This window comes from Taurulus bubalis (genome assembly GCF_910589615.1).
Source record: "Taurulus bubalis genome assembly, chromosome: 8".
Classification (NCBI taxonomy): domain Eukaryota; kingdom Metazoa; phylum Chordata; class Actinopteri; order Perciformes; family Cottidae; genus Taurulus; species Taurulus bubalis.
In genome coordinates, this window is record NC_136596.1 from 10,002,345 (window position 1) to 10,023,641 (window position 21,297).

At 41.1% G+C, this 21,297-nt stretch overlaps 1 protein-coding gene across 1 annotated transcript; it reads right to left on the reverse strand.

The window, feature by feature from the left end:
- Positions 1 to 6,219: 6,219 nt before the first annotated feature.
- Positions 6,220 to 15,268, reverse strand: LOC306740230 (deoxycytidine kinase 2-like; the record flags this gene model as incomplete). The annotated part of the gene is made up of 10 exons (XM_079222330.1): positions 6,220 to 6,720; positions 6,891 to 6,990; positions 7,423 to 7,538; positions 7,721 to 7,868; positions 13,082 to 13,281; positions 13,373 to 13,482; positions 13,594 to 13,668; positions 13,782 to 13,846; positions 14,603 to 14,748; positions 15,149 to 15,268. 10 exons carry the CDS (start codon positions 15,266 to 15,268, stop codon positions 6,694 to 6,696), a joined length of 1,107 nt encoding a protein of 368 aa, XP_079078456.1. The 3' UTR covers positions 6,220 to 6,693.
- Between the last annotated feature and the right edge of the window lie 6,029 nt (positions 15,269 to 21,297).

The window sequence follows — 21,297 nt, forward strand, 5'->3', positions numbered from 1 at the left end:
GATGCTCCAGCTGTGAAGAGAAACGCAGAGATCTCAGATGCTAGCTGCTCGTCACAGAAGCAAAGATGTCTGAGGCTCATCGGACCTGGTCAGCCTTTTAAGAAGATGCTGGGGGCATATGTTTTTTTCTCTTCAGTATCTACATTGAAAGCATCGACCCAGACTTAGGTATGTCATGTTTACCAGCATACATCCCTGCAGGTCCAAAGGGGATTTCAGGTTGGGGTGTAGATGTCATAACTACATTGCTGGGTTCGTGTATTAAGCTAATTATTTCCTGATTTGTTCAATAGTCCAGCACAGGATGGCTTCAATCCAACTCAAACTGGCCTGACCTCAGCCATACTGTTATAACACAGTGACTCATAAGTGGGCCCCCAGTAGGCATGCTATGCCCACAATGATCAGTACCTCGCCCTCACCTGGACCCCAAAATGTACGGTCTATTCATGCACCACATTTTGTAACGATAACGTAGCACACAGTGAACTGGGCTCCAATTTTCTGCTCACAATTTCCCCAAAGAAACATTGATGGTAGGCTGTTGGAGAAATATTGACGATCAGGGGAGTAAAAGATGTCATTTAATTGATAACTAGAAAATGATGTATACCCAGTGTGCACACGGTACCCCACAGAGTGGATTCTCATACGTGACATGCTGCTCAAATGTTAATATTCTTTATTTCCATGTTAAAGATAGATACATGTATTTCTTGTTGTGTTTGTCTGTTGGAGATGCTAATACTGTAGTTGTTGTTGGCAATTAGCACCAACAGACTAACAACCATAGGTAAACATTTGGATGCAACTCAGGCAAGTTCTGTCGCGTTTTTATTTTATAATCTTTTTCTCATGATTTATGGAAGTTTATGCTTGATGGACATCAGAGATGATGATTTCCCCAGAAGGTGTAAGTTGCATTGAATCATTAAAAGTGTGTTTCATGTTTGTATGTTGACTGAGTTATGACTCCTCACTGAGGAGGCGCTTCACAGTTAATAAAACCTTTATGGATTATGAATAAAAACGAGCAACACGTTCACTGTTTTGAGTCACTTTTTGTCTCTTTATTCAGTTTGAAATATTCATGAATTATCATGAATATTATTCATGTTATATTAATCATCATATGCGGGTATCTTACGCCCCTCGCCTTCAGCACAGAAACCTGCAGAGAGAGAAAGACAAAACCAAAGAAGTCAGTTGTGTCTGTCATCACACTTCTTCGTGTCATAGTTTAGTCAGACAGGTCTAAAAGGTGATCACCGTTCTTGGGGTCATAGATAAAGTCTGGCTCTCTGTTGAAGCCGAGGCAGCTCGCCTGCTTCCTGAAATGTTCCAGGTCAGAGTCCTTCACGGTTGTTCCTCTTGCTGGAGACAAAACAACAAAACAGGATGAATGTTTCGCATACGAAATGTGTTTTATTTATATTTATAATTTCCTCTCAGACTCGTTCCTTCTTACCCATCAGATAAAAAGCACGGTAGCTGAACTTCTCCGCTGTAGATTCCATGTTGAGTCCCATCTTCTCCATCATCTTGTCCAGGTTTTTGACAGTGCGGGTGAAGCTATAGAGCAGACAGCCTTCACAGGTCGGAAACATTTGGAACGACGCATTGAAGTGGGAGACTGAGGAGAGAAACTGTATATTAATCCTCTACACTGGAAATCTAAGAAGGTTCTTCTGGTAAACTTTCCAGAAACTGATTTTGTGTTTGATTTAATCCAGCGATGTCATGCAGGATGATATGTGTGATAAATCTGCAGCTTTTAATAATCAGAAACATGATCTCTCTGACTGGATTCTCTGGCTAACAGAACTAACAAAACAAAGATGTAGAAACTCCAGCATGGTGTTGGATCCGGTAACTTACATGACGTTAAGATGGTATTGTCTTCAATTTCTAGGTTGGTCCTTATAGTCAAGCAGGTTCCATTTCTGAGAAAGAGACAAGAGGAAGAGCTGAGTTTACATTCTAGCAGCTGTTTTAAAACTTCCCATCCAGGTCAGCCTCAAAAGTTAAGATTCCTCCCACTGCTGAACACTGAGTGATCCGTTTGAAAGCTCGGTAAGGTTTAGGGTGTCCCTCCAGTGGAGAAAACACACTAAAGTGATCTCTAGGGTGTTCCTCCAGTGGAGAAAACACACTAAAGTGATCTCTAGGGTGTTCCTCCAGTGGAGAAAACATTTCAATCGTAGACATTTTAAATGTATATTTGTACATTGTTTGTCCATGTTAAATTGTTAACAACTCACAGATTGTTGTCCGTAGTCATAACAATTGTCTCGGGGTCGGATGGTGAACGGTTGATATCAATCCAGTAGCTCTTGATGTGCTTCAGAAGGCTGTTGTAGAATTCATTATCAGTGTAACCATAGAGGAAGTTTGACCTGTTGAACATCTGCACACAAACAGGAAGTCAGCGAGTGACAGCAGACAATAATGGGTCGAATATTGGACTAATTCTCTAATATAAAATCTTTTCAAATGGAACCATCTGGATGAAAAACATTCAGTCCACTCACTGCACGCTATATATATTTTTTAACCTGTTTCCCAAGTTGCAGCACTAATCCAAACACATTTGGTACCTACCTGGATAGGAAACAGTCACATCTTGGGAAATGGTTGAAGTACTTTTTCATTGTGTTATCGTGTATTTATCTGATCTGTTTGCTCAGCTCTGACTCCAACGTAATGCTAATGCTAAAGTGCATAAACTGAGGAAAAATTTCCCAAATAGATGAATTCTGCTTCAGTGCTAATGCTTCATAGACAAACCCAGACAGATGAAGACTTACCATGGAGGGGTCAGCGAGAGACAAAGGTGTGATTAAAGGCTCGCATTCTTCAGGTGTCAGAGCCGAGCTGCTCAGAAACAGCACCGCTACCAGGAAATGAGTGCTGAGCCACAGATTCATGATGCTCCAGCTGTGAAGAGAAACGCAGAGATCTCAGATGCTAGCTGCTCGTCACAGAAGCAAAGATGTCTGAGGCTCATTGGACCTGGTCAGCCTTTTAAGAAGATGCTGGGGGCATCTGTTTTTTTCTCTTCAGTATTTACATAGAAAGCATTGACCCAGAATTAGGTAAGCCATGTTTACCAGCATACAAGTCCGAACAGGATTTCAGGTTGGGGTGTAGATGTCATAACTACATTGCTGGGTTCGTGTATTAAGCTAATTATTTCCTGAGTTATTCAATAGTCCAGCACAGGATGGCTTCAATCCAACTCAAACTGGCCTGACCTCAGCCAGTTATAACACAGTGACTCATAAGTGGGCCCCCAGTAGGCATGCTATGCCCACAATGATCAGTACCTCGCCCTCACCTGGACCCCAAAGTGTACGGTCTATTCATGCACCACATTTTGTAACGATAACGTAGCACACAGTGAGCTGGGCTCCAATTTTCTGCCCACAATTTCCCCAAAGAAACATTGATGGTAGGCTGTTGGAGAAATATTGACGATCAGGGGCGTCGTTAGGCCTATTTTAGAGGAAGTCCCCCTCAAATGTTCTTCAGCCCCCCAAAATAATTTGTCTTTATTGGCTTTAAATATATATAATTTTTTATTTTTTCATTTTGGTGATGTCATTAAATTGGGCAGGCTGCTGCGCTGGCTTTCTCACTCTGCCAAGTAACGTCTCTCATCAACGACAGCCAGGATTACAGCCAAAGAGTTTAGCTCAAAGTAAAGGATGCCCAGAGGGAGTGTAAGTACAGGTAGTTATGAATGTGGCTATCTGCAGTTGTTCACGATTGTTACCTGCTTAAATGTAGGTTTACTTGAGGCAAATGAAAGGGAATACTGTAGTGGGCTATGCTATGTTTTGTCCCTTGAATGGTATATTTGACACTGAACTAGTTCATCTTAATCTCAGTGATGGTGGCCAAATGAGCTGTTGGCTTCTGTTTTTCCCCAGTATTTCCAGACTGGAAAGCGTTCTCCCAGTAAGACATGTTTGCCACCATACCCCCCTGGAGGTCCAAAAGGTATTTCAGGTTCATGTAAGCTAATTATTTACTATTTTTTTTTAATTGTCCTTGGCCACTAACACAGACAACACACACTGAGTGTACAGAGCAGCACAGGATGGCTTCAATCCAGTTTGACTGGCACAGAGCCTGAACTCAGCCATACTATCATTAGTGGACACAGTGACTCCCAAGTGAATTAGGTAAGCATACCACCCTGCAGGTCCAACGGGGAATTATGGATGGGGTGCAGGACAAATAAGGACAAAGTTGGGTTCATGTATTAATTATGCAACTGACTGCAACTGCAACTGATTTGTTGCATAGTCATTGACCTACACCAGTGAGAAATACACTGAGTATACACTACCCATCAAAGGTTTGGGGTTACTTAGAAATGTCCTTATTTTTCAAAGAAAAGCAATGTTTTTTTCAATGAAGATAACATTAAATTAATCAGTAATGTTGCCTACCATCTATATGCAGATGATATCCAACTCCTTTAAACCCAGTGAGGCTTGCAGGTTAACCAGACAGCTTTCAATGCTATTAAGGACTGCACAGCAGTAAATTGCTTACAACTAAATGATAATAAGACGGAGGTTCTAGTTGTTGCACATGATGACGCTGTCCCTATGGTCAAGCAGAGCATTGGTCCACTCTCCTCTGCTGTTCACCTAAACCTGTGTAATCTCGGAGTAATATTTGACAAATCCTTTTCTGCGCACTCAGTCAATCTGCGATAAACCGGTTGCAGGTCATCCAAAATGCTGCTGCCAGATTACTGATAAGGACAAATAGATGGTCTCACATCACCCCCATTCTCAGGTCTCTTCACTGGCTCCCCGTAGAGCATAGGATCCACTTTAAATCCTCACCCTCACATACAGAGTACTACACGGTCAGACTCCTGCATATGTGGCTGAACTACTTCACCCTTATTCCACAGCCAACCAGTTAAACCTTCTGACCGTCCCACACACTCAACCACTCTGCCTGCACCCCTACAGTTTGCTGATTCTGGGATGTCTTTTAAAAAACAGCTAAAGACTTACCTGTTTACGCTGGCGTTTGGTTAAATAAATGCTTTTTATCTGTTTTATTGTGTTTTTTACTGCTCCATCTTTTAATGTGTTTTTTACTGTGTTCTTTAACTGTTGTAATGTTTTGGCCCCTGCCATTGCCAGTCTGGTGTTAACATGTTTTTTCCTGACTCCTGTACAGCACTTTGTGACCTTTTTATCTGTAAAATGTGCTTTATAAATAAACGTATTATTATCCTCTGACCTTTGACCCTCACATCAGTTCAGGAAAAAAACCTTTAACGGGCAGAAAAGCAACAGAGGAGGATCCCTCTCCCCGGATGGACAGAAGCAATAGATGTCACGTGTACAGAATGAACAACGTATCAGAGTTACAGCACATTCAATGAATATGACAGAAAATATTCATATAATGAATGATGAACTACCAAAAATATCAGCAACAGTGGATGTAATAGAATAATAAAAGCAGTAATGGTATTGGCAATACTAATAGCAATGCAACTAATAATAATAACCAGAAAACTTTGCAAGAAATTTCTATGGTGTGGCGGCTAAGACGTTGCATATATACGTCAACATTATAAGTAGTAAGATGTGTTATTGAGATTATTAAGGTACATTATATATATATATATATATATATATATATATATATATATATATATATATATATATATATATATATATATATATATGTACGCCATTATTACCATTAGTAAGATGTGTTATTGAGGTGTCATTTACTGTTTGTAATGGATTGAGAGCAGCTATTGCTTCATAGACACAGGTCACTAGTTACCAGTGTTGGGGTAGTTGCCTAAATAAACAGAAAGTGCACTATATCCTATGAAGTTTATCATTTTTCTCTATTCCCTAACCCTTCAAAATAGCGATTGTATCACATGAGTAAAAGTCTCTGCAATATTTTACCCGACAGCCTGTTTCTCCTTGGGGTCAGAACAATACTGCCCAGGCTGAAAAGCCTTTTGACAGTGTTGTAACTTGTTTTATTACATGATTTACTCTTATTGTGAAGAGCATGTAAACAGGAAACAATCAACAGAGGAAAGACTCGGCGAACACGTTGATATGCTTTTTATTTTTGTGGAGTTAAAAATGAAGTACATGCAGTGTGCTTGCTGCACAAGTCTCTCTAGAGCCTTGCTGCGCATCGCCACACCGAATAAAAAGGACAAGACACAACAATAAGAATAGGATTGTATTTGATGACAGACAACGAATATAATACTGACAATACTTGTAATATTTGCTTGTTCATTGTCAGTCAGGAGTGTGTAAAACAGTAAGTGACACAAATACTGTATGGTGCTCGATAAACGGTTTCCAAATGGTCATAGAAGTGACAGCACAGACTTTGATTTGATTTCAAGTGAAATTAACAGTAATTTGCAAACTACTCAGTGAATTTCGAAACAATAACATACAAAAAACAAAAGCAGAACATTTGTTTTACAATCTCACAGTTTCATTTGTATACAGAAAAAAAAAATCTGTGTGTTTAACGTATGTAAGGTCCTGCAACTTATCAAAAAGAGAAACCCTTTAATGTTTATATTTCCATGCCTCTATAAGAGGCTTGTGTAGTTATTTGTACTGGTCTCATCTGTTTCCCACTGGTGATGGTAGCTGACGTCTCGTCTTCTCATAAAGCTTTGAAGAAGTCTTTCATCTGTGTACGAGAAGACACAAAACACATCGAACGTCAGATCAGAAAATGTAAATGATTCTCCGTGGATCAAAGACTGTGAGGATGAGAAATATGATGCAAACATTAGGCCGAGGCCTTTGTGTAGTTTAATCTGGTAGCAGCCAGTATATCAGTGCAATAAATAAACATACCTTTCTTATAATTTCCTCCTGCATCTCTGGGTCACTCTGAAACTCCACACTGGCATCCAGTTGCAACACAGGTATCCGTTTCAACTTCTCAAAATGTAATCTGAAAAGAGAGAGTTGACCACCTCAGACCACACACTGCTGACCGGCATCTGTTCACGGCCGAGCAACAAACAGCTGCAAGGAAAGGCATTTGAAATGGCAATGGACCAACAGGAATGCGTAGTGCATCCTGTATTACAGTGGCCGTACCACCACTGAATTTATTTTGTTTTCAGACAAGATTCTGCTAGGATCCTTTAAAAAGGTTAGAACAGCTAAATACCAATTTTAAGTGTAATATCCCCACTTATGTTTTAGACGGTGCACATGAACAGCCACCTGATTAAGAAAATAACTCTAAAATGGTCTTTCATTGTGACTTTACACTTCAAAAGACCATGGGATTTTTTTTACATTTCAGTGGTCACTGAAACTATTTAAAACATACGAGTCTGAAGAAGACAACAAACATTTCACCCTCATTAGCACTCACTCAGTGCTCTTCTCAACAAGCCACCTCTCATGTTGAACATGCAGCTTATCCAGATAGTCCAGTTTCACTCCTTTCTCTTCTGCCCTGCCCCGGTGCTCCAGACGCTCCATACATTTCTGACAAACAACAAAAGATATGATGCGTTTATGTCTTTTTCCAAGATTAAATGTGAACTATGTCCTTTTATTATATCTTGTTACAGCAACAATAATACAATACAAACAACTACCATAAGATGAAAATGGGATGTGATGCAAACAACTCACAAGTTGTTCGATTAAATCTTGTGTGTTCATACCTTTAGTGGAGCCCTGAGGTAGATAATGCCCTCTAGCTTCACCTGGTGTCCAAACTGTTCCACCAGGAGGGAGTGCCAGTCCTGGTAGACTGCCCACTCTGTTGAGTTGATACAACCCAGCTCAAACATGTTCAGGGCAAAGATGTATCTGACAGGACACAGAGTCAAGTTTAGTTCAAGCAAACCGAATAAAGGAGCATGTACAAGGCAAGGCAAGTTTATTTGTATAGCACATTTCAACAACAAGGCGATTCAAAATGCTTCACATAAAACCATTAAAAGCATCAAAACATAATGCAGATTTAAAAACAGTTAAGAAAACATTAAAACAGTCAAAAAGCAAAACAAAAAAAATTAAAGTTGAAAAAGCAAAATAAAAAATAATAGTTTCATTAAAGTTGCAGTGCAGTTCAAGAAATAAAATGCAGTAGTGAGATGCAGTAATTGAATCTGGTTCAGTTAAAGGCAGCAGCAAACAGAAAAGTCTTCAATGTGGACTTAAAGGAGCTGAGGGTCTCAGCAGACCTGCAGCTTTCAGGGACCTTGTTCCAGATATGTGGAGCAGAAAAGCTGAACGCTGCTTCTCCATGTTTAGTTCTGACTCTTGGACCAGAAAGTAGACCCGTCCCAGATGACCTGAGGGGCCGGGATGGTTCATAAGGTAGCAGCAGATCACAAACATACTTAGGCCCTAAACCATTCAGTGCTGTATAAACCAGCAGCAGGATTTTAAAGTCAATTCTTTGTTTGACAGGGAGCCAGTGCAAAGACCTCAGTACTGGAGTGATGTGATCCACTTTCCTGGTCTTAGTGAGGACTTGAGCTGCAGCGTTCTGAATCAGCTGCAGCTTTCTGATTGACTTTTTACAGAGGCCTGTGAACACACCGTTACAGTAGTCAAGTCTACTGAAGATAAATGCATGGACAAGTTTCTCCAGATCCTGTTGAGACATAAGTCCTCCTCTAACCCTTGATATATTCTTCAGGTGGTAGTAGGCTGATTTTGTAATTGTCTTGATATGGCTGTTCAGGTTGAGGTCGGAATCCATAACTACACCTAGATTTCTAGCTTGGTTTGAGGTTTTTAACATTAGTGATTGAAGCTGAGCGCCGACTTTCAATCGTTCGTCCTTGGGACCAAAAACAATTACTTCTGTTTTATCTTGATTTAATTGAAGACAATTCTGGCACATCCAGTTATTGATTTCTTCAATGCATTTAGCCAGCCCTTGTATGGGACTATAGTCCCCTGGTGGTATAGTTATGTAGAGTTGTGTGTCATCTGCATAATTATGATAACACACATTGTTGTTTTTCATAATCTGAGCCAGTGGAAGCATGTAGATGTTGAACAGAATGTCATCCTAGTCAGCTCTGATGTGTAATTAGCTTCCGACACAAAGTATTGTCGGTCCTTCAAGTAGGATTCAAACCAGTTAAGTGCTGCGCCAGAGAATCCTACCCAGACTTTCAGTCTGCCTAGTTGTATGTCATGATCAACCGTGTCGAATGCAGCACTGAGATCCAGTAATATTAAGACTGAAGTTCTGCCACTGTCTGTGTTTAAGTAGATGTTGTTGAAAACCTTAACAAGAGCAGTTTCAGTACTGTGGTGCTGACGAAAGCCGGACTGGAAGACATCAAAACAGTTATTTTCAGCTAAGAAGTTGTTCAGCTGTTGAAAAACCACCTTTTCCATTATTTTACTTAAGAATGGGAGGTTTGATATTGGTCTATAGTTTTTCAATATTTCGGGGTCTAAACTAGCCTTCTTTAGAAGTGGTTTAATAACTGCAGTTTTTAGGGCTTGTGGGAAGACACCTGAGAGAAGGGATGTGTTTACAATTTGTAAAAGATCAGCGGTCATGCAGTGTGAAATATTTTTGAAAAAGTGTGTTGGTAGAATATCCAAGCAGCAGGAGGATGTGTTCAGATGTTGTATAATGTCTTCTAGGCTTCTTTGGTTAATTGAGTGAAATTGTGTCATGATATTTGAATGGATGCTATTTAAAGATGGGGACAACACATATCCTGTGGTTGGTGTGGAGCCACCGACTGCTTGTCTAATTCTCTGAATTTTATCAGCAAAATAGGAGGCAAATTGATTGCAAATGGTAGCAAATAAGGCGCGTGTATTGTTTTTATTTTTGGTTATGATGTCAGAGAAGAAGGCCTGTCTTGCATTTATAAGTTCCAAATTATAATTGTAAAGTCTCTCTTTATAGACACCACAGTGAACCTGGAGATTAGTTTTTCGCCACCTGCGTTCCACTTTCCGACACTTTCTTTTCTCTATTCTGACCAGCGTGGCATTTCTCCAAGGGGATCTTTTCTTACCCAAGACAACCTTCACCTTAGTGGGTGCAATGGCATCAATAACATTTTTAACTTTAGAATTGAAGCCATCCACAAGCTCATTGACTGAGATGCAAGAGAGGCCTGGTGTGGAGCAGAACTTCTGAATAAATAGTTCACTGGTGTTTTCAGTGATGTAACGCTTTGTCACAACCTTGGTTTGGACATTTGTGTGTAGAGAGATTGCACTCTCAAAGAAAACACAGGAATGATCAGAGAGTGCAACATCAGTCACAGCAACCTTGGAAATGTCCAGACCTTTGGTGATGATTAGGTCTAGAGTGTGCACCTTGTTGTGGGTGGGACCTGTTACATGCTGAGTCAGGTCATAGTTATCAAGGACACCACATAGCTCTATAGACCCTCTGTCCTGGGGATTATCAACATGGATATTAAAATCACCAACAATGACAACACAATCAAAATCAATACAGATTATAGACAACAGTTCAGTAAACTCATCAAAGAAAGTTGCACAGTATTTAGGTGGTCTGTAAATGTTGAGGAATAAAACTTGCGTGGAATTGAGAGCCACATATTCAAAGGAAGTAAAATGACCAAAAGACATCTGCTTGCATTGAAGAGACTCATTATATAAAATAGCAACTCCACCTCCTTTCTTATGCGCTCTTGTTTCACTCATGAAGCTGAAGTTGGGAGGTGTTGCTTCAATAAGAACATATGTACTGTTATCTTGGTCTAACCAAGTTTCGGTTAAAAACAAAAAATCAAGTTTGTGCCTAATAATGAATTCATTGATTAAAAATGTTTTTCCTGACAGAGACCTGACATTTAATAAAGCTAAGTTTAATGTGCTTAAAACTATATTTGCCCTATTTCTTTGGACAGGCTGACGAGGAATGAATGTTAAATTGGATAAGTTTGCAGATTTACTAATGTTTCTTCGCAGCCTCACCTTTCCTTTTCGATAAGTCAGGACAGGAATTAAGAAGGCTAACTTCCTACAGGGCCCCGACTGTTCCTGTAGATAATCAGTGGTGTCATTAACCTTGTAGTCCGGACCCAAAAGAGATCAATCAATGTCTTTATCAGGTCGTGGAGACAGAGGATGGTTGTGGAGATGTTGTGGAGGCGGGAGAGGGGCACGGCGCTTTAACTTCGGTGTTTGCGTCAAAGCACTTAGAACCAGTGACGGAGGTCTAGCTGGAGGGGTTTCAGCACGGGAAGTGGTTTTGCGGAGGGGAGTGAATTTGGTTCCAGCAATGACCATCTCGTTCATGCAGTCAGTGAACTCCATGAGGGGGGAGGATGGAGAGAGTAGAGAGGAGAGGGACCTGGATGAAGTGTGGGGGGTGGAAGTAGGTGCTGGTGAGGGAAGTAAAGACTCGTCCTCTCCGAGAGGGGTATCAGTCCTTGATGATGAGGGTGGAGACTCCTCCTCTTGGCTCTCCTTTGGCTTCCTTCCCATGAGGTCTCCACGGCGATGCTGTGTGGTTATCTCTTGTTTAGATTTCTCTTGTCTCCTGTCCTTGGCAGTGGGAACAGACGAGTGACGCAGGAAGAAAAATAAGTTAGAGGTGAAGAGTTTTACCCCTGACTTGTTCAGGCAAACTCCATCTGCCTTAAAAAGATGTATACGCTCCCAGAAAATGTAAAAAATGTCGATAAAATGTACTGTATGGTCAGTACATGCAGTTGACAGCCATCTGTTCAGTTCAAACAGCCTGCTGAATCTTTCATCTCCTCTCCTTGCTGGTGGAAGAGGGCCACTGATAAACACCTCAGCATTGACAGAGTTGACTGTGTTTAACAAGTCAATAAAGTCTCGCTTCAGAACTTCAGACTCTTGTTTCACAATATCACAGCTTCCCGTATGCACAATGAGGTTTTTCACCGTGGGATGGTCAGCCATGATGTCCAGATTTTATCTCTCATGTTAAACACCATATCTGTCGGAAAGCAGAGTATTTTGGTATTCTTGCTGCACATTGTTCGGACATCTTTTACAGCATAGTCTTCAACAATCAGAGTCTCAGGCCCAGTCTTTTCCTGCGGCCTTTTATGTTCGGTTCTTACCCTGCTTTGTGAAGATAGCTGCTTATCCATATCATCAGATTTAGGATCCTGCGACAGTGGAGCGAATCTGTTTTTAAGTTGTAGCCTTGGTTGTTGTGGAGTTTCTTTACTGGTTTTACTTTTCCCAGCTGTTTTCTGCTGTGTACAGCTGCGTATCGGGGTTGAGGAGGAATTTTGCCTGCGTGGTAGTGCAGGCCAGCCAGTCGCATCAGAGATCTCAGGGTGCTGGGTTCTGCCTGTTAGTTGTCCTGTTAGTCGTCCTCCCACATCCCGAGGGTGTGAATGCCTCTTCGCCTTTGCACCGAGAGAGTTCCAGGGAGGACTACCATTTGAGGTTTCGTTAACAGCTGCATAGTCCTCCTGTTTCTTGGTAGGCCTAGTGGTGCTAGTTAGCTGTGTCTTAGCTTGCATTTGTACAAGATTTTGAGTCCATGGTAAAGTGGTATCATTCTGACACAGTCCATTTACCTCCACGTTCACTTCTATTCGGTAGATTTTTGTTTCCAAAACTGCAATCTTCTGCAGGAGTTTGTAGTAGTTGTCCATGGAGAGAGATGTCATCTTGCTGCTCCTTAGCTTTAGCTCAGCTGCTAAGTAGCCTTTAGCTTAGCTGCTAAGTAGCCTATAGCAATTTATCTTTAAACCAGCGGAATTAGGGCAATAGCCAGCCAAATCTATAGAAAAATAGAGTCCCAGTGGTTTTCAAGTGTCCGGGAGCTGCTGCTCAAAGATTCTCACAGAAGAAAAGACAAGAATATCAGAAGGAAGTGCAGAAAAATGCAAACAGAGGCGAGAGCAAGAAGAAAGGCGTCTGCACTGTAAGAAAGCAGGAAAGCAGTAGTAAGTAGTGCATAGTATAAATCTATATGATGCTGAGCATCATATAGATCACAGGTCTCAGGGGTCTTCTCAAAACTAGTTTCACTGACCTGATTTGATTTTCACAAGCCGGTCCTATCGTTCACCCACCTGTCGCTGTAGATGGAGCGCTCATACACCTGGACAGGTGTTCCCTCTGAGCGGAGCAGGTGAGCCGGAGGAGGCTGCAGCTGCGTTCTCAGGCGGCTCATGCAGGAAAATGCCTGGAACGTGTACGACCAGCGCTGAGGGTCCTGGTACATCATCTGCAGCAGGTTGCTGACTGTCGCCTGCGGGGGCGCGGCTGTCCCCTGTCAAAGACATGAGCGGAGACGGTCAGCTTGGCTTCCCCTTGATTCTTGTTTGGGGATCAGATGTTGAGGTCAGTAAGTGTGCACACACCTGCAAGGTCCCACTCTCAATGTGCTGCCACTGGCTGACAGGTTCTGCCACCACCTCCAAGTCTGGACAAGCTGACTGCATGAGTCTTGCAATGGTCGACTTGCCGACAGCTGATATGTGAGAGGAAGGGATACAGGAGACCACACTATTAGCTTGGGACAAAATGAGGTCCTATTTTGAAATAGTGTTCATGTGATGTCACTGATTATTTATTTTTTTACCAATGTTGCCCTCGATGGAAACCCTCTTCACTCGAGTTGCTCCAATCTCTGTTGAGGATGATATGTGTGATAAATCTGCAGCTTTTAATAATCAGAAACATGATCTCTCTGACTGGATTCTCTGGCTAACAGAACTAACAAAACAAAGATGTAGAAACTCCAGCATAGTGTTGGATCCGGTAACTTACATGACGTTAAGATGGTATTGTCTTCAAATTCTAGGTTGGTCCTTATAGTCAAGCAGCTTCCATTTCTGAGAAAGAGACAAGAGGAAGAGCTGAGTTTACATTCTAACAGCTGTTTTAAAACTTCTCATCCAGGTCAGCCTCGAAAGTTAAGATTCGTCCCACTGCTGAACACTGAGTGATCCGTTTGAAAGCTCGGTAAGGTTTAGGGCAGGGGTGTCAAACTCATTTTAGTGAAGGGGCCACATACTGCCCATTTTGAACTCAAGTGGGCAGGACCAGTAAAATCACAGCATAATAACGCATACATAATGACAATATGTCTCTATGTTTAAATCATTGGTGAAGGTTTTTGCATGATGAACCCTATTTTAATAAGGTCTTTCTACAATAAACTAGAAACATGAAGACCAAAAATTCAGACATCAGCCCACTGTTTATCTGCCTGGGCTCTCCTCTGCAGATTCCCTTGCAGTTGAGCAAAATCTCTAGTAATGTCAGTTGTCGAAATAATTGCGACTGTGTTTCAATTGTTAGCATGCCCGACTTTCAATCAGAGGATCAGTGGTTCGAGCCCCAACTCAGCAATTTTGTTTTTTCTATTTTAAGAATTAGTCCGCGGGCCGGACTGGACCCCCTGGTGGGCCGTATCCGGCCCGCGGGCCGTATGTTTGACACCCCTGGTTTAGGGTGTCCCTCCAGTGGAGAAAACACACTAAAGTGATCTCTAGGGTGTTCCGCCAGTGGAGAAAACATTTCAATCGTAGACATTTTAAATGTATATTTGTACATTGTTTGTCCATGTTAAATTGTTAACAACTCACAGATTGTTGTCCGGAGTCATAACAATTGTCTCGGGGTCGGATGGTGAACGGTTGATATCAATCCAGTAGCTCTTGATGTGCTTCAGAAGGCTGTTGTAGAATTCATTATCAGTGTAACCATAGAGGAAGTTTGACCTGTTGAACATCTGCACACAAACAGGAAGTCAGCTAGTGACAGCAGACAATAATGGGTCGAATATTGGACTAATTCTCTAATATAAAATCTTTTCAAATGGAACCATCTGGATGAAAAACATTCAGTCCACTCACTGCACGCTATATATATTTTTTAACCTGTTTCCCAAGTTGCAGCACTAATCCAAACACATTTGGTAACTACCTGGCTAGGAAACAGTCACATCTTGGGAAATGGTTGAAGTACTTTTTCATTGTGTTATCGTGTATTTATCTGATCTGTTTGCTCAGCTCTGACTCCAACGTAATGCTAATGATAAAGTGCATAAACTGAGGAAAAACTTCCCAAATAGATGAATTCTGCTTCAGTGCTAATGCTTCAAAGACAAACCCAGACAGATGAAGACTTACGATGGAGGGGTCAGCGAGAGACAAAGGTGTGATTAAAGGCTCGCATTCTTCAGGTGTCAGAGCCGAGCTGCTCAGAAACAGCACCGCTACCAGGAAATGAGTGCTGAGCCACAGATTCATGATGCTCCAGCTGTGAAGAGAAACGCAGAGATCTCAGATGCTAGCTGCTCGTCACAGAAGCAAAGATGTCTGAGGCTCATCGGACCTGGTCAGCCTTTTAAGAAGATGCTGGGGGCATATGTTTTTTTCTCTTCAGTATCTACATTGAAAGCATCGACCCAGACTTAGGTATGTCATGTTTACCAGCATACATCCCTGCAGGTCCAAAGGGGATTTCAGGTTGGGGTGTAGATGTCATAACTACATTGCTGGGTTCGTGTATTAAGCTAATTATTTCCTGATTTGTTCAATAGTCCAGCACAGGATGGCTTCAATCCAACTCAAACTGGCCTGACCTCAGCCATACTGTTATAACACAGTGACTCATAAGTGGGCCCCCAGTAGGCATGCTATGCCCACAATGATCAGTACCTCGCCCTCACCTGGACCCCAAAATGTACGGTCTATTCATGCACCACATTTTGTAACGATAACGTAGCACACAGTGAACTGGGCTCCAATTTTCTGCTCACAATTTCCCCAAAGAAACATTGATGGTAGGCTGTTGGAGAAATATTGACGATCAGGGGAGTAAAAGATGTCATTTAATTGATAACTAGAAAATGATGTATACCCAGTGTGCACACGGTACCCCACAGAGTGGATTCTCATACGTGACATGCTGCTCAAATGTTAATATTCTTTATTTCCATGTTAAAGATAGATACATGTATTTCTTGTTGTGTTTGTCTGTTGGAGATGCTAATACTGTAGTTGTTGTTGGCAATTAGCACCAACAGACTAACAACCATAGGTAAACATTTGGATGCAACTCAGGCAAGTTCTGTCGCGTTTTTATTTTATAATCTTTTTCTCATGATTTATGGAAGTTTATGCTTGATGGACATCAGAGATGATGATTTCCCCAGAAGGTGTAAGTTGCATTGAATCATTAAAAGTGTGTTTCATGTTTGTGTGTTGACTGAGTTATGACTCCTCACTGAGGAGGCGCTTCACAGTTAATAAAACCTTTATGGATTATGAATAAAAACGAGCAACACGTTCACTGTTTTGAGTCACTTTTTGTCTCTTTATTCAGTTTGAAATATTCATGAATTATCATGAATATTATTCATGTTATATTAATCATCATATGCGGGTATCTTACGCCCCTCGCCTTCAGCACAGAAACCTGCAGAGAGAGAAAGACAAAACCAAAGAAGTCAGTTGTGTCTGTCATCACACTTCTTCGTGTCATAGTTTAGTCAGACAGGTCTAAAAGGTGATCACCGTTCTTGGGGTCATAGATAAAGTCTGGCTCTCTGTTGAAGCCGAGGCAGCTCGCCTGCTTCCTGAAATGTTCCAGGTCAGAGTCCTTCACGGTTGTTCCTCTTGCTGGAGACAAAACAACAAAACAGGATGAATGTTTCGCATACGAAATGTGTTTTATTTATATTTACAATTTCCTCTCAGACTCGTTCCTTCTTACCCATCAGATAAAAAGCACGGTAGCTGAACTTCTCCGCTGTAGATTCCATGTTGAGTCCCATCTTCTCCATCATCTTGTCCAGGTTTTTGACAGTGCGGGTGAAGCTATAGAGCAGACAGCCTTCACAGGTCGGAAACATTTGGAACGACGCATTGAAGTGGGAGACTGAGGAGAGAAACTGTATATTAATCCTCTACACTGGAAATCTAAGAAGGTTCTTCTGGTAAACTTTCCAGAAACTGATTTTGTGTTTGATTTAATCCAGCGATGTCATGCAGGATGATATGTGTGATAAATCTGCAGCTTTTAATAATCAGAAACATGATCTCTCTGACTGGATTCTCTGGCTAACAGAACTAACAAAACAAAGATGTAGAAACTCCAGCATGGTGTTGGATCCGGTAACTTACATGACGTTAAGATGGTATTGTCTTCAATTTCTAGGTTGGTCCTTATAGTCAAGCAGGTTCCATTTCTGAGAAAGAGACAAGAGGAAGAGCTGAGTTTACATTCTAGCAGCTGTTTTAAAACTTCTCATCCAGGTCAGCCTCAAAAGTTAAGATTCCTCCCACTGCTGAACACTGAGTGATCCGTTTGAAAGCTCGGTAAGGTTTAGGGTGTCCCTCCAGTGGAGAAAACACACTAAAGTGATCTCTAGGGTGTTCCTCCAGTGGAGAAAACACACTAAAGTGATCTCTAGGGTGTTCCTCCAGTGGAGAAAACATTTCAATCGTAGACATTTTAAATGTATATTTGTACATTGTTTGTCCATGTTAAATTGTTAACAACTCACAGATTGTTGTTCGTAGTCATAACAATTGTCTCGGGGTCGGATGGTGAACGGTTGATATCAATCCAGTAGCTCTTGATGTGCTTCAGAAGGCTGTTGTAGAATTCATTATCAGTGTAACCATAGAGGAAGTTTGACCTGTTGAACATCTGCACACAAACAGGAAGTCAGCGAGTGACAGCAGACAATAATGGGTCGAATATTGGACTAATTCTCTAATATAAAATCTTTTCAAATGGAACCATCTGGATGAAAAACATTCAGTCCACTCACTGCACGCTATATATATTTTTTAACCTGTTTCCCAAGTTGCAGCACTAATCCAAACACATTTGGTACCTACCTGGATAGGAAACAGTCACATCTTGGGAAATGGTTGAAGTACTTTTTCATTGTGTTATCGTGTATTTATCTGATCTGTTTGCTCAGCTCTGACTCCAACGTAATGCTAATGATAAAGTGCATAAACTGAGGAAAAATTTCCCAAATAGATGAATTCTGCTTCAGTGCTAATGCTTCATAGACAAACCCAGACAGATGAAGACTTACCATGGAGGGGTCAGCGAGAGACAAAGGTGTGATTAAAGGCTCGCATTCTTCAGGTGTCAGAGCCGAGCTGCTCAGAAACAGCGCCGCTACCAGGAAATGAGTGCTGAGCCACAGATTCATGATGCTCCAGCTGTGAAGAGAAACGCAGAGATCTCAGATGCTAGCTGCTCGTCACAGAAGCAAAGATGTCTGAGGCTCATTGGACCTGGTCAGCCTTTTAAGAAGATGCTGGGGGCATCTGTTTTTTTCTCTTCAGTATTTACATAGAAAGCATTGACCCAGACTTAGGTAAGCCATGTTTACCAGCATACAAGTCCGAACAGGATTTCAGGTTGGGGTGTAGATGTCATAACGACATTGCTGGGTTCGTGTATTAAGCTAATTATTTCCTGAGTTATTCAATAGTCCAGCACAGGATGGCTTCAATCCAACTCAAACTGGCCTGACCTCAGCCAGTTATAACACAGTGACTCATAAGTGGGCCCCCAGTAGGCATGCTATGCCCACAATGATCAGTACCTCGCCCTCACCTGGACCCCAAAGTGTACGGTCTATTCATGCACCACATTTTGTAACGATAACGTAGCACACAGTGAGCTGGGCTCCAATTTTCTGCCCACAATTTCCCCAAAGAAACATTGATGGTAGGCTGTTGGAGAAATATTGACGATCAGGGGCGTCGTTAGGCCTATTTTAGAGGAAGTCCCCCTCAAATGTTCTTCAGCCCCCCAAAATAATTTGTCTTTATTGGCTTTAAATATATATAATTTTTTATTTTTTCATTTTGGTGATGTCATTAAATTGGGCAGGCTGCTGCGCTGGCTTTCTCACTCTGCCAAGTAACGTCTCTCATCAACGACAGCCAGGATTACAGCCAAAGAGTTTAGCTCAAAGTAAAGGATGCCCAGAGGGAGTGTAAGTACAGGTAGTTATGAATGTGGCTATCTGCAGTTGTTCACGATTGTTACCTGCTTAAATGTAGGTTTACTTGAGGCAAATGAAAGGGAATACTGTAGTGGGCTATGCTATGTTTTGTCCCTTGAATGGTATATTTGACACTGAACTAGTTCATCTTAATCTCAGTGATGGTGGCCAAATGAGCTGTTGGCTTCTGTTTTTCCCCAGTATTTCCAGACTAGAAAGCGTTCTCCCAGTAAGACATGTTTGCCACCATACCCCCCTGGAGGTCCAAAAGGTATTTCAGGTTCATGTAAGCTAATTATTTACTATTTTTTTTTAATTGTCCTTGGCCACTAACACAGACAACACACACTGAGTGTACAGAGCAGCACAGGATGGCTTCAATCCAGTTTGACTGGCACAGAGCCTGAACTCAGCCATACTATCATTAGTGGACACAGTGACTCCCAAGTGAATTAGGTAAGCATACCACCCTGCAGGTCCAACGGGGAATTATGGATGGGGTGCAGGACAAATAAGGACAAAGTTGGGTTCATGTATTAATTATGCAACTGACTGCAACTGCAACTGATTTGTTGCATAGTCATTGACCTACACCAGTGAGAAATACACTGAGTATACACTACCCATCAAAGGTTTGGGGTTACTTAGAAATGTCCTTATTTTTCAAAGAAAAGCAATGTTTTTTTCAATGAAGATAACATTAAATTAATCAGTAATGTTGCCTATCATCTATATGCAGATGATATCCAACTCCTTTAAACCCAGTGAGGCTTGCAGGTTAACCAGACAGCTTTCAATGCTATTAAGGACTGCACAGCAGTAAATTGCTTACAACTAAATGATAATAAGACGGAGGTTCTAGTTGTTGCACATGATGACGCTGTCCCTATGGTCAAGCAGAGCATTGGTCCACTCTCCTCTGCTGTCCACCTAAACCTGTGTAATCTCGGAGTAATATTTGACAAATCCTTTTCTGCGCACTCAGTAAATCTGCGATAAACCGGTTGCAGGTCATCCAAAATGCTGCTGCCAGATTACTGACAAGGACAAATAGACGGTCTCATAGACGGACTCCTGCATATGTGGCTGAACTACTTCACCCTTATTCCACAGCCAACCAGTTAAACCTTCTGACCGTCCCACACACTCAACCACTCTGCCTGCACCCCTACAGTTTGCTGATTCTGGGATGTCTTTTAAAAAACAGCTAAAGACTTACCTGTTTACGCTGGCGTTTGGTTAAATAAATGCTTTTTATCTGTTTAATTGTGTTTTTTACTGCTCCATCTTTTAATGTGTTTTTTACTGTGTTCTTTAACTGTTGTAATGTTTTGGCCCCTGCCATTGCCAGTCTGGTGTTAACATGTTTTTTCCTGACTCCTGTACAGCACTTTGTGACCTTTTTGTCTGTGAAATGTGCCTTATAAATAAACGTATTATTATCCTCTGACCTTTGACCCTCACATCAGTTCAGGAAAAAAACCTTTAACGGGCAGAAAAGCAACAGAGGAGGATCCCTCTCCCCGGATGGACAGAAGCAATAGATGTCACGTGTACAGAATGAACAACGTATCAGAGTTACAGCACATTCAATGAATATGACAGAAATTATTCATATAATGAATGATGAAAAGGTTACAACTACCAAAAATAGCAGCAACAGTGGATGTAATAGAATAATAAAAGCAGTAATGGTATTGGCAATACTAATAGAAATGCAACTAATAACCAGAAAACTTTGCAAGAAATTTCTCTATGGTGTGGCGGCTAAGACGTTGCATATATACGTCAACATTATAAGTAGTAAGATGTGTTATTGAGATTATTAAGGTACATTATATATATATATATATATATGTACGCCATTATTACCATTAGTATATATACATATATATATATATATATATATACATATATATATATATATATATATATATATATATATATATATATATATATATATATATATATATATATATATATGTACGCCATTATAACCATTAGTAAGATGTGTTATTGAGGTGTCATTTCTGTATTTGGAATGGATTGAGAGCAGCTATTGCTTCATAGACACAGGTCACTGGTTACCAGTGTTGGGGTAGTTACTCAGAAAAAGTAACTAGCTACAAAGATACTAGTTACTTCTGAAAATTGTAACTAGATTACTTTACTAGTTACTGCATTTGAAAAGTAACTTCACTACTAGTTACTTTACTTTCCATTTTTTTAAGCAAATGTCCAAATTAACCGCAAAGATACATGGACAAACATCATGGCCCTTTCATCACTTTATTTTCA